At 33.7% G+C, this 16,717-nt stretch overlaps 1 protein-coding gene across 5 annotated transcripts in view; it reads left to right on the top strand.

Moving 5' to 3' along the window:
- Positions 1-16,717, top strand: part of Ccdc171 (coiled-coil domain containing 171) — a 391,269-nt gene that overhangs the window by 321,385 nt on the left and 53,167 nt on the right. For all 5 annotated transcript variants that reach the window (XM_048783928.1, XM_048783929.1, XM_048783925.1 and 2 more), the window contains one exon: positions 7,242-7,394. In XM_048783928.1, coding sequence (XP_048639885.1) covers positions 7,242-7,394 — 153 coding nt within the window. The remainder of the gene's footprint in view (positions 1-7,241; positions 7,395-16,717) is intronic.

Here is a 16,717-nt window from a genome sequence, read left to right as displayed (position 1 = left end):
CAACTTTTCTGTGAAACTAAAACTGCTCTGAAAACAATCTATTAAAAAAGTAGATATACTGCACAATGAAATATATATCAAAGTTCTGCATTTTCCCCCCCATTTTAACTTATTTTGGGGAGTATATCTGCATCTTAGTATGCAAGAAAGTGGATGCTCCTTTACTTATAAAATAGAAATAAAATTCTTAATTCTTTTCTATGGATTGGCACTGGTATCTTCACCTGGTCCATATGTTAGATAGCGATGTGTCTTGTAAATTATGTTAAGTGAAGAATGAAAGCATTTTGCAAAGCAGAAGAACCGAGAATGGAGGCTGGGATGTGGCTCAGTGGTAGTGCAGTTGTCTGGCATGTGTGAGGCACTGGGTTCGATCCTCAGCACCACATTAAAAAAATAAATAAAATAAAATAAAGGAATTGTGTCCATCTACAACTTAAAAAAACAAAACGAAACAAAACCGAGAATGGCATCCTCACTCATTTTGTTTACATTTTTTTTTTATTTCAGCATGAACTATTTTATACACTCTGTATGGTAAAGTGAATTTATAGATTATATTACCTTACTTACATAAAGTAGTCTTTATAACAGTTTGAAATGAGACAAGAAGTATTCTTTAAAATCCTCTATATAAGGTTCACTGTTTTTCTTGTGGCAAAGTACTTCAGAGTACTTTTGAACTTGAGTATGAATTATGTGATTTTCTTTTATAAAAAGATAAGTTACAAATCTGTAGATTTTTTTTTTTGATGGCAACTGTTAGAAGCATTTTTATCAAAAATATTTTAAGCCAGGTGGCACATACCTATAATCCCAGCTGCTTGGGAGTTTGAGGCACAAGGATCACAAGTTCAAGGCCAGCCTGGACAATTTAACCAGACCTTGTCTCAAAATAGTTAAAAAGAGCTGGAGGTGGAGTTCAGTGTGGGAGCTCCTGGGTTCAATCTCTAGAGTCACAATTTTTAAAAATCCAAACATATTGTTACCGCTAGAATGTCCCCTTCAAAACTCATATGGAAATTTAATTGCCTTTGTGATGGATATAAGAGATGGGAGCTTTAGGAGGTGATTAGGTCTTGAGGGCCTGGCCTTTGTGAGTGGATTAAGGCCATTATCTCAGGTGGGGTAGTTACTATGGTAGTGGGCTTCTGATTTAAGTTCCAGTGATTTCTCTTTCTGCCTTGTGGATGTTTGCTTGCCCTTCCGCCATGTTATGGTACAGCAAGAAGGCCTTCACTGGTTGTGGCCCCCTCAGTCTTGCACTTTCCAGTTTCCAGAGCTAGAAATAAATGAATTTCTCTTCTTCATACATCACCTGGTCTGTGGCATTTTGTTATGGCTGTGGAAAACAGACTAACATACGCACACTTACTTTTTCACCTCACTGTAAAGTGACATTTGTTAACAACAATAACTAAATACTGTATTGAAGTTTTACAGAGAAAGCATTATGAAATAGTTGTCTGGAAATGTTTCCAAAATTTTGGATTTTTTTCCCTAAGTGTCCATCAATATAAGACTGAAGAAATAAAATATGGTACCTTCTAGTTTCTATTTCTTGAATTTTTCTTCATGGAAAGATTCCTATTTTTTTACTTATTAATTTTTGTGCATGTGTATGATGCTGGAGATCAAGCACAGGGCCTTGCTTATACTAAGCCAATGCTCTACACTGAATATACCTCATCACTGATAGCATTTCTTAGTAGCTTTTTAAAAAAATTTATCATCATCTCCTTAATAATTTTTTTAATATTTATTTTTTTATTTTTAGATGGACACAATATCTTTATTTTATTTTTATGTGGTACTGAGGATCGAACCCAGTGCCTCATGCATGCCAGGTGAGCATGCAACCACTTGAGCCATATCCTGAGCCCCTTCTTAGTAGCTTTTATGAACACATTATACACACATTCACATGATTCCACGGCAAAGTATTTTATGTGACAAAGGAGGTGAATGGTAATGTGCCATCCTGATATATTTTTTCCTACACAACTTTGTACTAGAATAAATGTCATGAGTCCCAATTTCAGATCTTAGACTGGAACTTGATGGGGTTCACAGTTGCTTCTACAGACAACTAGTAAGAAGTACCTTAAGTCTCATATTCTGCTGTATTCTACATTTATAAAATTTTATAAAAGTATTGGAATGAATTAAGTCTACTACATGAGTAACCTTATCAGAGTAACATTTTGGTAAATAATGAAGTAATGAATTGTCCTTTTAAATTCCAGATGCCAGTGAATGAAACTTGATACTAAAACTACAACCATGTTATCATTTGAGACTTTCTTCCTTAGGAATGACATCATAAATAGTAATTGTTCAATTATCAATGAGAAATTTTGATGCAGCAAAATGCTCTTCATTAGACCCTAAACATTTTTTTTCCTTAAGGGACTTATTTACTATGTACAGAAAGTATTATATTTAAAATACTTTGTACTGTATCCAATAATCATACCCTTCAAAATCATTGAATCTTTCTTCTGTGAGTTGAAATATTAATTTTCCTAATTTGGTGTTATTATTGCAACTAACATTTACCTGAGTGTTTACTATGCACTATGTAGTTCAAGGTCTCTTTATATATTAATCTTATTTAATTTCTATAAATCTTTGTGTGTGTGTGTGTTGCTGGGGATTGAACACAGGCCTTGTGCATGCAAAGCAAGCACTCTACCAACTGAGCTATATCCCTAGCCCCTATATAAAATCTTTATAAATAGGAACTAGTATCTCCATTTAATGGAAATTTATTGTTTTACATATTGACTATATTTGGCATATCTGTTTTACTCAGTGTTTTCATAGATTACATAACAATGAAGTATGTCTATAATTTATAAGTTAAAGTGAAAATTCAGAGGTTTTGCTTCTCAGTTATTTATTCAACAATGTTGGTAAAAGATTTAATATTTTGGCATCTAGACATTATATTTTTTATTAATTTCTCCTCTTAACATCAGGTTCTCAATGATCTTATTTCCCCTGATGTTCAGTTTTGAAGTCAGTCTAAACTACATCATGATACATGCATAATAAGTTGGGTAAATAATGTTCTAGTTCTCAAGTGACTTTCACTTGTTTACATCTCAGAATTTTTAAAAAATTAAAAGCACATATATTTTTTCTTAAAATACATAGGAGTAGAATTTTATGTGTTTGGATTCTCTCATAAATATTATGGATTCTCTCTGAAGCCTGCTCTTGTCCAGAAACTCTCTCTTGTTCTGTTTCTCATATAACTAGATCTCATTGCAGGGCATAGTCAAAATCCCTAGGGACAAGGATGACACTGGATAAGTTCTCAAGTTCTGGGTATGCTATACACAATCTCATACTCTTCTGTAGTCATTTCCTGATGTAAAACATGATGTTTTTACATGGAGCAGGATAGATTGTGAAGAATTAGACTTTTGGGGATTGATACAAGAGTCATTAGATGCTTACTCCTCTTCCTCACATCCCTTCACTTGATTCAGATTGTTATTTCCATATCTTCTATCAACTTAGTACCTTTCTTTGGTATTAAAGTGTTGAATTTTTCACCATCATTCTTTAGTACATAGTTTGAATCACTTTTTAATACTGGAAGTTCGTATTCTTAATTCCTCAAAGATCAGTGATCCTACATACTGTCCAGTTTTGAAGGAGGTTTTAGTGCTAGAAAAATGTAGTGTGTGTTTACACATTAGTACTGTTATGGTTTAGATGTGAGGTAACCCCAAAAGCTCATGTGTGAAACAGTGCAAGGGGTATGAGAGCCTTAAACCAATCAGTGTGTTTATCCCATGATAGGGATTAACTGAGTGGTGACTCTAGGTAGGTAGGGTGTGGCTAGAGAAGGTAGGTCCCTGGAGGGGTGTGTACCTTTGGGGTATATATTTTGTCCTATTTGAGCAGAACTCACTCTCTACTCCCTGATGTCATGTTGCCAGCTGCTTTCTCTGACACACTCTTCTGCTGTGGTGTTCTGCCTACCCTAAGCCCTGAGGAATGATTTGGCCTTCTATGGACTGAGACCTCTGAAACTGTGAGCCCCCAAATAAATTTTTCCTCTACTGATTATTCTTTGTCAGGTATTTTAGTTGCTGTGGCAAAAAAGGTGACTAAAGAAGTACCATGAAATACGCTTTTTGGAGTGGTTACTAGACTTGGCTGTTTTGAGAAAATATCTTACAGTATACATTATATAAAATTGCTTTCATCTTTCAAATGAAATACTGCTTTAAAAGATTTTAGATGTTTAAGGTTCTATATCTTAAGCAAACAACTAAACAATATTAGAATTTTGTTATTAAAAGTAGAACAAGAAAGGAGCCAAAATAATTACCACTATCGTTCTGCCCACCAAATGGCACTTCTGAGGTTATTTCTTTTTTTTTAGATTAATGAACCTTTATTTTATTCATTTACTTATATGCAGAGCTGAGAATTGAACCCCGTGCCTCACACATAATATTGCTAGTAGGCAAGCGCTGTACCACTGAACCACAGCCTCAGCCCCTGATGTTATTTCTTAAAAAACTATTTCTTGAAAGAGTTCTGAAGGAATATTGTATTATTTTTTCCTTTTAGAATATCATGTACATAAGAATTCAGGAGGGGCTGGGGATGTGGCTCAAGCAGTAGCGCGCTCGCTTGGCATGCGTGCGGCCCGGGTTCGATCCTCAGCACCACGTACAAAGATGTTGTGTCCGCCGAGAACTAAAAAATAAATATTAAAAAAAAAAAGAATTCAGGAGATGTGTTCCTATAAACTTAGGAAATGGATAACTTTTAAAATATTACACTGTTTTAAACTAAAATATTAAATGCCAATTCTCGCATCACTTAAAGTGAAATAGTGATCCAGAGCTTATCACTGATAGGAGGGTACTTCCTGATTTTCATTGAACAAGCATTTATGCATACTTTCAGCCACTTATAGATATTATGTACTTATGCAACAAGAGCATACATAATATGAGAATCACCTATCATAGATTGTCTTATTAAGATTTTACTGGAGAATTAAAAAATATAATAATCAATAAAATGCAATAATCACTTTTATAGGGCTTTCTTGGAGGCAATATAATTGAAGGGTTAAAAGAAAGTATGTGTGTGTATATATGTATGTATGTATGTATGTATTTATATTTATTTTGAATCCTGACCAACATGTAACTAATTGTGATCTTGGATAATCTCCTTTGTTTTACTCTGAAGAACTAGGTTAAAAAATATCTACTCTAATTACTGGACTGCAGTAATAGTTCTTTTGAATCTAACAAACATTGACTATTTTAATTATTTGAGCCTTACAAGAGTTTTGGAAATTGGTAAGAAAATGACCTTTCTTCCTATTTTATATGTTGAGGGAGGAGATAGAGGCTCAGAGGGATTGTTTGGCAACACAGACCTATGAATGTGGTAGAGTGAAGACCAGAAAATTAAAAAAAAAATCAGGCTTGTATTCCTGATCCAGTATCTCAATAGAGAAGATAGATGAATTTGTAAGAATGGAGAGAGAGGTGATGTAGGAAGAAGCAGATGTGATTGGATAGTTTTTGATTTTTACATACTTTTGAGACCCAAGGAAGTACTTTGTTAATATTAGCTATAAACCTAACCTTGAAGTGATTCTAAGTAGAGTAGATTAGGATATGTGAGATGCCCTAAACATGAGGTCGTATTGTGCTTATTTAGTGTTGGGCAGTAAAATTCACATTCGTGGACTTTTATGCCCTTAGTCTGCTTTTCTTTCAACTTGAACAAGGTTACGGTTAATAATTTATTCATTAGATTGAGCATTAAGATTATGTTTTCCCAGTTACATTCATCCTTTTCCACAGGTATTTTAGGCCAATATGTGGCTTGCAGTTTTTCATCTTTTCTAATTTTTCATTCATTCATTCATTCTTCAAAACATTCATCAATCTAGGCATTTATTCAAACAAGCACTCACTGTCAGCCACTCTTATCCCTGAGGATATAGACATTTGTAGTCACAGTATACAGATCTTAAGGAGCTCTTCAGCCTGGTAAAGAAGTTTGCATGAGTTTGCATGTAAACTAATAAATTTCTGCCAGAGCAATAAATGCAATTGTAAAAGCAAGCATGAAGGACCCACAGAGAACCTGAAGAGAAATTAACTCCGCTTATTGGGGGGGCTCTGAAGAGGGTTCTTGAAAAAGATGGTGTCTTGAGCTGGAATTTTTAAGGCAAATAGGAATTTATTAGGTAAAAAGGTCTGAATTTTTAAAAAATTATTATCTGCAAGTAGCTAACCTACTTTTGTTTCTCAGACATTTTATATACTATTTCTATTTGTTCACATGCATTCAAAATTGCTCAATATCTAGTTTGTCAAAACTTTCCCAATTCAAATTTTCAGATTGAAAGTAATTTGCAAATTCTATTGTAAAAATTGTGATATGAGTAGGAACATATTTTTATTATAAATAATATCACTTTGAAATTGTCTTTGAAATGTTTGACTTCATTTTGATGTATAAGGTATTTTGAAATATGTTTTTAAAAAAGCATAATAGTATCCCTTGGACTTAAAAAATTATTGCAGGTTGCTTTAGAAGGATGATACAGAGGTTCACCAATCCCCCCAATATTGCATGACTTAGGGGAAATAATAAGTTACCAGCATTTGCTTATATATATTTTATTGTATATAGCATAATGTGAAGATATTTCTGTGTTCTGTGAGTGAATATAATTATGCCTTTCCTTCAGTATAGGAGTCACATTATTTACTCCTTTAAAAAGTCGTAGGATTATTCTAATTGTTTTTGTTCAAAATTTTTACTTTGTAGGTGTATTGAAAGTTTTACTAACTCAGCTCATTTTGAAATGTCTTGTTTGTATATCCATGTATTGTGTCTTTTTTAAGATTGAAATTTAGGTCAAATTACAAGTGAATTTAACTTTACTACAGAAAATAAGTGTGCCACCTTTTAAAACTGCATTCTAAATTTTAAGTACAATAGATCAAAGTACATCTTATTTAAATAAATACTCTGGAATGAAGTCTCAATTATTTTCTCCCAAACTTTCTTAAATAGTCACTGTTTTCAACTTAAAATGTGAGGTTTATCTTTATTATTTTCAAGAAAGATGAAAAGTTGTTTATTTTAAAATTTTAATGATTTTTCTTTCAAATTATGGAAATTATCCTTTGGGGACACCTTTATTTGAATTATATGTGACATTATTTTTATTTCTTAAGGCTATGATTAAAAGTTTCATGGATGTCTACCAGCTTGCAAGCTCTAGAATCATTACATTAGAGAAGGAAATGACATCTCATCGAAGTCACATTGCAACCTTGAAATCAGAGCTTCACACAGCTTGTTTACGTGAAAATGAAAATTTACAAACAGTAAGTTCTTGTATAACAATATTTTTCTCTTCTTTGGATATTGGATCACATTTGCATTTATCTTTTTATTGCTTAGAAGATCACTTGCCAATATGTATAATTTAGGTTAAATGATCGATCAAGCAACATAAAATTAGTGTAGAGAAAAATTTGAGGGAAGAAAAGCAATTAATTTTCCCATTGTATCGTGTTTAAAGATATGCATATTGTTATCAATGCTAAAACACTACATCAAGATTCCTTTGTGTTTGCCAGTACAGCTGACAGTTGGATTTGGCAGTATGCATAGTTAAAGCATGCAACTGTCTGAAGATTCAGTGTGTCCCATTAAGACAGAATATTATTAATTATGCGTATAACCAAAATGGTAATTAGAACATGTGATTATTCTCTGTAGAAAACTAGACTTATCCATAATACATACCTAGCTAAAGATGCATGTTGTGATTCATCTATATGATTAAAATTCAGTTTCAGTACTCATTTTATGTCTTAAAATTTTAGTCCATGATGAAATTTGGACTCATTTAAGATTAAAAAAAAATTCTACATTTGAAATACGTGTTTGGGGAGTTTTTAAAAAATGAATACATTTGTAACATAAAGGAATGAAATAAACATTTAAACTTTTTTTCTCAAAAGGCAGACATGTCAACCGTGAGATTCAGAGGGTTACCAATAATTAGAATGTCTCTTTTCCTTTTTAGGTTTGATTACAGTGGCTCAGGGTGACTTGTAAGAAAAACAGTTATCATTTTGCCATTTAACTGTTGACCTATTTCAAATAACATTCAAGAGAATAGGGTTGACCTCGCTAATTCCAAATAGATGTATAGCTTTGGTTTGATTCTTCACCTACAGCAAGTCTTAACTCAAATGTCAGCATCCCAAGGAAGCCTTTGTGATCAGGAATTTTAAAATCACAGCCACCAGCCCTCCTCTCAATTGCCTCACAAACTTTCTGTCTCTGTCTCTCTTTTTCCCTGTGATGCCCATCTACCCTCCATATTTTATTTATTTGCTTATTATCTGTTTGTTTCCTATCCTCATTAGAAAACAAGATAAGTTCCATAAAGACAAGTAGTCGTGGGTGGTTTCTTCACTGGTGTTAAGGTGTATCAGTGCCAAAAGCAATCTGGCCCATATTTCAACAAATATATAAACATATTTATTGAATTAAAAATACTAATAATTTTCTAATAAGTGTAAAAAAAGACAGTTACTTGGGACCTGAGATGTGTGTTCCACTTTTAAATAACTTTATTAATTTCCCAATGAGAGATCAGTAAATTTGAAGTCCACCAAGAAAAATTAAAATAACGAAGAAAGTAAAAAACTTGAGTGTTTGAATTTATTCTAGCTTCTCTCTGAAATATTGCACATTTATTCCTGCTATTTCTTTGGTCCCATTGGTTAACATTATGTTCTACTGTTTAGATTTTGTTAGCTTTGTTGAGTTGTTCTATTGTTCATTGCTTGTTACTATTATTCATATAAAAATTACTTGTATTTCAAGGAAGGCAAAACTTGACAGAAATTGTTTCTCCATCAGTTTAAATTATTTTCTTTACCTGTAATTATGCTACTGTAGTCATGAAAAAGTGTTTAATATACCTCACTATCATAACAAAATTCTACTTTTCAATCATTTTTCCATTCTGAATAAGTCTGTAGGATTTGCTCATTATCTTATTTGTAAGAGGTTGTCCATACTGGCAGTTATTCTCAAGAGAGCCACCTGTGATGTGAAAAAAATCCCCCCCAGGAGGTTCTAAGGTATCCTCCTAGGAGAACGCTGCCCAATCTACAGGATATGTGCTCTCTTGTCTCCTCCCTTAGCTGAGAATCACTATTTCTAAAGCAATAATAAATTTGTATGATAATTTTTATTTTTCAAGACATTTGTATATGTATTTTCTGACTTGAATGTCTTAAGAACTCTCTAAGGAAGAAGATCAGGCCTTGCTCTGAATTTCATAGATGAGAGGCAGTATTGTTTGTGTAAGAGCATGGGCTGTGGGGTTGCATCCACTAGGAATACTCTCACGCATAAACCATTGAAAACTAACATGACTTTAAAAAGTGGAGAATTTTTTTCTCACATAGCAAGAAGTCTAGAAGTTGTAGGTGGCTGTTTTCATTAGTTTAGTGGCTCCATTTTTTTATGTAATTTCTCTGCCACTCCAGCTCTAGGTTTTTAGTAAAATTCAAATCAGAATAATGGAACGGTATAGCAATATATGATACATAAATACTTTCAGCATATTCATATATCTGCCTTTTAAAAACATATACTTTACCTTTTAAAAATAATTTTTTTCATGTATTTAAAGATTTATCTACTTATAAAGGAGAGAAGAACTTCTAAGGAAGCTCCAAGTATATTTCTATTTATATTCTATTAGTTTCAAAAAGATCATGTAGTTACCTGTAGCTATAAAGAATCAAGGGACAGGGAGTTAGGAAGGAGTGAATATTAGGTTAACTCACTTATAGTGTGTGCTATAAAAGTTACATAGGTTTGAATTCAGATTTCAGTTCTGTCAGTTGCTAACCACGTGGCCTAGATTCTCAGGGTTTTCATCTGTAAAATGGGCACATTGATACTGCTACCTAACAGAGATGTTGGGAGAACTAATGAAAAATGTTGAAGCGCTTAGGACTTTCACCTTGCTTTTAGTGAGTAGTCCAAGAAAAAAAAAAGCCAACTCTTATTTTAATCACCGTTATCATCCTAGAAAGTAATTTTTTGCATCATCACCCTGGGAAAAGATTATTTATAAGCGAACACTTTCCGTGGCAAGCTTTGTTGTTTTGTTTTGCTTTCTCCTGTAGCCTTCAGCATGTAACTCCTCTACTTGGTTACATAAGTATATTCCAATGACTGAACTACCTTCTCTTTTTAAAAAAATTTGTTCTAATTAGTTATACCTGACAGAAGAATGCATTTTGACACATTGTACACAAATGGAGCACAACTTCTCATTGCTCTGGTTTTACCTGATGCAGAGGCACACTGGATGTGCAATCATGCATGTATATAGGGTAATAATGTCTGTCTCAATCCACCATTCATCCCACCCCATACCCCTCCCTTCCCCTCACTCTTCTCTGCCCAATCCAAAGTTCCTTCATTCTTCCCTAACCTCTACCACCACCCCCATTATGATCAGCATCTGCTTATCAGAGAAAACATTCAGCCTTTGGTTTTTGAGGTTTGGCTTATTTCACTTAGCTAGATAGTCTCCCACTCAATCCATTTACTTGCAAATGCCTCTCTTTTAATCCTGAGTAATATTCCATTGTGTATATGTACCACAGTTTCTTTATCCATTCATCTATTGAAGGGCATCTAGGTTGCTTCCACAGTTTAGCTATTGGGCCTATTTTTATGTGACCCATTTTCTTCTGCTTTTATTAACATGTTATTAAAAAGTACTTGCTGCTTCTATATGCTTGCCTTACATTTACTCCTGTGCTTTACTTCCATATGGTCTTGAGTCTATCTTTTTGCTGAAATTATTTTCTCAAAGGTTACCAAAATTTTATGCTTGCTCTATGCATTAGTTCCTTCTCATCCCTTTCAACCTCTGCAACATAGGAAGCTTTTAGCTGCATCCTCTTTAAATACTTATCTCTTTTGTTTCATTTGTTATCTACTTTCCCTTTTTTGACTTCCAGACTTCTGCTGACTTCTTTGACTTCACTGTCTTCTTTGTGTTTGGTTTAATTCTTTATCCATTAATTCAGAATTTATTGAGCATCTACTCTATGGTGGGCACAATTCTAGTCTAGGGGACAGTATGTGAACCAAAACAGAAAATCTTTGTTCTCGTTCAGGTTACTTAAAATAAAGTAGTGGAAGTAACAATTTTTTATATAATCACACTAATTAATCTATAATCACTAACCAAGATCATGTATTGAAAGGAAAGAGCTTAGATGGATAAGGTTTTTTTTTGTTTGTTTTTATGTTTTTAAATGAAGGAGCTAAAATATGAGTAAAAACCTTTTTTAGGGTCAGTGATGCTTGGGCTAATATCTGAAAATTAGGTAAGAATTAGGCAAGAGTGGAAGAGAATAGGATCCAGGTGAGAGAAGTGACAACATCTACAAAGACTGTGGTGGAAAGAAGAAACTAAGAAAGACTAGTGTGGCTGGAAGAAAGATAACAAAGGCTAGAGAGGCTTGCAAAAAGAATGGTTTGGAGAAAAAGAAAGAGACCAGATTGTTTCTTTGTCCTGTGAACAGGGGAAAATTCATTGAAAAATTTTAAAGGAGGAATGTGGTCAGCTTTGGATTTTAATATAAAGAATACTTTGGCAGCAGTGTGGTGAACCACTTAGATGTTGAAGAACAAGGGAAAAGGTGTGTCAGTGACAGTTCCTAAGGTTTTGCTTTTTAAAATTGATTCGTGATTGCATTTACTGAGAAAGAGACAGATCAGGAGAGGGGATATTGATGAAAGTAGTTTAAGTATGTTGAATTTGAGGCATGTATGAAACATGAAGCTGGAGATACAGAATCCAAGGCGAAGGCATGAAGTATAAATTTTAAGTCATCCTCATAGAGAAAGGACTTGAAACTGTTAGTGGGAGTGAGCTACAGATGAAGAGTTTATAGGGTAAGAAGAGAAAACAACCTGACAGCAAAGCTTGAAAAATTCCAACATATAATGCTAAATAAAAGAGGGTAAGATAGCAGTGAGAGAAATGGCAAAGAGTAAGAGGAAAACCAAAAGCATGCTATCATAAGAATAAAGTACTTCAAGAAAAATTACAAGTTAGTAGTGTTGGATGTTCTGAAGGACAAATGAAATAAAGATTGAAAATGGCCTTCATATTTAATGTATGGAGGCCATTTGTGACCTTAGCAAAACCTTTTCAACAAGATGTTGATAAATAAGTAGAAATTCACCAAGGGGGGAAAATGCATTTAAATTACTTATGTAAAGTGTGAAACATAGAAGGTGGGATGGTCCAAGGATTCAGGCAGTTCTGTTTTGAGATGGGAATGAATTGAATGTGTTTTCATTATCTTCTGAACCCTAAATGTTCAGGTCTCCAGGTCTGGCCTGAACACTGTTCAGTATGCTGTCCATTTTTTATAATTGTGGTTGTTACCACCTTTTATATTCCAGCCTTCTTTGTTTGCCTAGTATAGCTCTTTTCATTCTTTTAACCCATATTTTACATTTACAGTAGTTTTCTTCCAGAAAGATACAGTTTGGTTTTGTTTTATCCATTTATACCGTTCATGGCTTTTAATTTGGTGATTAGACCATTTACATTTTGTCAATTACCAATAAACTTGGAGTTTTGTCTACCATTTTGTTCTATATTCCTTCTTTCTGTTTTTGTGTTCCATTTCCTCTTTCTTTTTGATGATTTGGACTTTAATATTTTAATTTATCTATTGGCTCTTTTATATATCTTTTTGCATTATTATTTTAGTGCCTACTATACACAGCCTACCTAGAGTTAGTATTTTATCCATTCAAGAAAAGTGTAAAGAGTGTAGGTTCATTCATTCTCCTCCCATTATTTCATAATTGTCATATATGTTACATATTCATACATTGAAAATATCATTGGGTGATTTTTCTGGTTCAACAAGTATGCATATTTTAAAAACTTATGAAGACTAGTATTTTTAAGCATATTGGTTCATTTTAGTTATACATGACAAAAAATTGACTCTGACATAATTACAAAAGCAAGTAATATAATTTGTTCTTATTCACCCTCCAGTATTTCCCTTTTCTCTCCTCTGTTCCTTCCCCCTCTTCCCTTTCTTCTACCCTACTGATCTTTCTGATATTTACTTAAGAGGTTTTTTTTTTAAAAAAAAAATTAGTGTCTTATAGATGTGCATGATGATGAGATTCATGTGGTATATTCATATATGTACATAAGGAAGTTAGGTCAGTTAATTTCACTGTCTTCCCCATCCTGTCCCGCATCCCTTCCCTTTTTTCCCCTTTGTTTATTGTACTGATCTTTCTTCTATTCTGTTTTTTATCTCCCCCACCCTGCTGCTTATTTTGGATTAGCTTCTGCATATCAAAAAAATTTGACCTTTGATTTTTTTGAGACTGGCTGATTTCACTTAGCATGATATTCTCCAGTTCCATCCACTTATCAGCAAATGCCAAAAAGTCATCTTCTTTATGGCTAAATAATACTGGTATATGTTTTGAACAACCAATAAAAAAATAAAGTAAAAAAAAATACTGGTATATGTACATATACCACACTTTCTTTACCCGTCAATCTGTTAAAGGGCACCTAGTTTGGCTCCATAGCTTAGCTATTTTGAATTTTGCTGCTATAAACATTGATATGGCTGTATCACTGTAGTGTCCTAATTTTAAATCCATTGGATACATATATACTGAGGAGTGGGATAGCGGAGTCATATGGTCGTTCCAATTCCTAGTTTTTTGAAGAATCTCCAAAATTTGCAGTCCCAAGCAGCAATGTATGAGTTTACCCTTACATCAATTTGTAGTCCTACTAGCAATGTATGAGTGTACCCTTTTCCTCACATCCTCACCAAAAGATATAATTATTTGTAGCCTTGATAATTACCATTCCAAGTGGAGCAAGATGGAATCTCAGTGTAGTTTAAATTTGCATTTCTCTAAGCGCTAAAGATGTTGAAAATGTTTTTCGTATATTTGGTGAGCATGTGTATTTTTGTTTTTTGAGAGGTGTCTGTTTAGTTCCTTTGCCCATATATTGATTGGGTTATCTGTTTGGTTTTTTTGTTTTGTTTTTGTGTGTGTGTTAAGTATTTTCAGTTCTTTGTATACCCTGGATATTAATGCCCTGTCTGAGGAGCAGGTGTCAAAAGATTTCTCCCATTCTGTTGGCTCTCTCTTCATACTCTTGATTGTTTCCTTTGCTGTGAAGAGTCTTATTAATCTGATGCCATCCCATTTATTTTTGATATTATTTCTTGGGCTTTAAGAGTCTTGTTAAAGAAGTCAGTTCCTGAGCTGACATCTTGGGAGTGTTGGGCCTCCATTTTCTTCTAGCAGGTGCAGGGTTGCTAGTCTAATTCCTAGGTCTTTGATTCACTTTGAGTTAAGGTTTTGCAGGGTGAGAGGGATTTAATTTTATTCTACAACATTTGGATTTCCAGTTTTCCCAGCATCATTTGTTAAAAGAGCTATCTTTTCTCCAATATGTTTTTGGCGCCTTTGTAGTATGAGATAACTATATTTATGTGGATTTGTCTTTGTCTCTTCTATTCTATTGGTCTTCATGCCTGTTTTTGTGCCAGTACCATGCTGTTTGTTACTATAGCTCTGTAGTATGATTTGAGGTCCAGTATTATAATGCCTCCTGCTTTGCTTTTATTGCTAGTGATTTTTTTGACTATTCTGGGTCTCTTGTTTTTCCAATTGAATTTAATGACTGCTTTTATTAGTTCTGTGGAGAACATCATTGGAATTTTGATGTGAATTGCACTGAATCTGTATGGTGTTTTTGATAGTTTGGCTATTTTGACAATATTAATTCTACCTATTCAAGAACATGGAGGTCTTCCCATCTTCTAAAGTCTTCAAGTCTTCTTCAATTTCATTCTTTAGTGTTCTATAGTTTTCATCGTAGAGGTCCTTCACCTTTTTTGTTATATTGATTCCTAAGTTTTTCCTTTTCTTTTCTTTTTTTTGAGATTATTGTGAATGGAATACTTTTCCTAATTTCTCTTTCAACAGATTTATTATTAGAGTATAGGAATGTGATTACTTTATGGGCGTTGATTTTTGAATCCTGATACTTTGCTGAATTCATTCACGAGCTCTAGAAATCTTCTGGTAGAGTTTTTTGTGGCTTCTGAATATAGGATCATGTTGTTGGTAGACAGAAATAATTTGAGCTCTTCTTTTCCTATTCGTATCCCTTTAGTTTCCTTCTCTTGCCTTATTTCTTTGGCTAGAGTTTCAGGGACTATGTTTAAGAAGAGTCGCATCCTTATCTTGTGTCTGTTTTGAGAGAAAATGCTTTCAGTTTTTCTCCATTCACAATAAGTTTGGACTTAGGTTTGTGGTATATAGCCCTTACAATATTGAGGTATGTTCCTTTATCCCTCGTTTTTCTAGTGTTTTAAACATGAAAGGTTGCTGTACTTTGTCAAATGTTTTTTTCTGCATCAGTTACATAATCATGTAATTCTTGTCTTTATTTATGTGGTGAATTACATTTATTGATTTCTGTATATTGAAAGAACCTCACACCCCCCACAATGAAACCCACTTGATCATTGTGCACTGTATTTTTAAAGTATTTTTGTATGTGATTTTCCAATATTTAATTAAGAAACTTTGCATCTATGTTCATCAAGGATATTGGCCTAAAGCTTTCTGTTCTTGATGTATCTTTATCTGGTTTTGGTATCAGGGTTATATTGGCTTCATAAAATGAGTTTGGCAGAGTTCCCTTTTCTATTTAATGGAATAATTTGAGGAGGATTGGTATTAGATATTCTTTAAAGGTCTGGTAGAACTAAGCTGAGAATCCATCCGGTCCTGGGCTTCTCTTTGTTAGAAGGATTTTGATAGTTCTATCATTCACTTCTCTAGTTTTTTACTCCTTTCTAGTTCTGCCCACTTTCCTATACTTCCCAGAGTCCGCAGGCAGTTCCTTTTTTTGCATTTTCCCAAGAGATTTGAGTTATAATCAGTGGGAGAAAGAGGCTCTAGGGGGCTTATTCTGCCTTGGTGGATAGCATGGTATGTACTGGGAATGTCATTAACTTCTCAATTAGGTCATAATTAGCATGCTAGATCCTAACTTCTTTGTATTCTTGAGTAAGATTTTGACCTCATTGAATTGCTTTTTCTTACCTAGTATTTTTTTTTATTTGTTAGATGTTGATGGACCTTTATTTTATTCATTTATTTATATGTGGTGCTGAGAATTGAACCCAGGGGCCTCACACTTGCTAGGCAAGTGCATTAACACTGAGCCACAACTCCAGCCTCCCAATTCTTTACAATAGTCTTGCCCACAGCAAAACATAAAGTTAAACAAAATAACATTAATTTTTATTTATTTATTTTTTTGCTTTGGTGTGTTGTCTTCTTTTTTTTTTTAATTTTTATTGTTGGTTGTTCAAAACATTACATAGTTCTTGATATATCATATTTCACATTTTGATTCAAGTGGGTTATGCACTCCCATTTTTACCCCGTATACAGATTGCAGAATCATATCAGTTACACATCCACTGATTTACATATTGCCATACTAGTGTCTGTTGTATTCTGCTGCCTTTCCTATCCTCTACTATCCCCCCTCCCCTCCCCTCCCCTC

The sequence above is a fragment of the Marmota marmota genome, unplaced genomic scaffold (genome assembly GCF_001458135.2).
Source record: "Marmota marmota marmota unplaced genomic scaffold, marMar, whole genome shotgun sequence".
Taxonomy (NCBI): domain Eukaryota; kingdom Metazoa; phylum Chordata; class Mammalia; order Rodentia; family Sciuridae; genus Marmota; species Marmota marmota.
The sequence above is the reverse complement of the archived record's forward strand: the minus strand, read 5'-3'. Positions and strand labels throughout refer to the sequence as shown.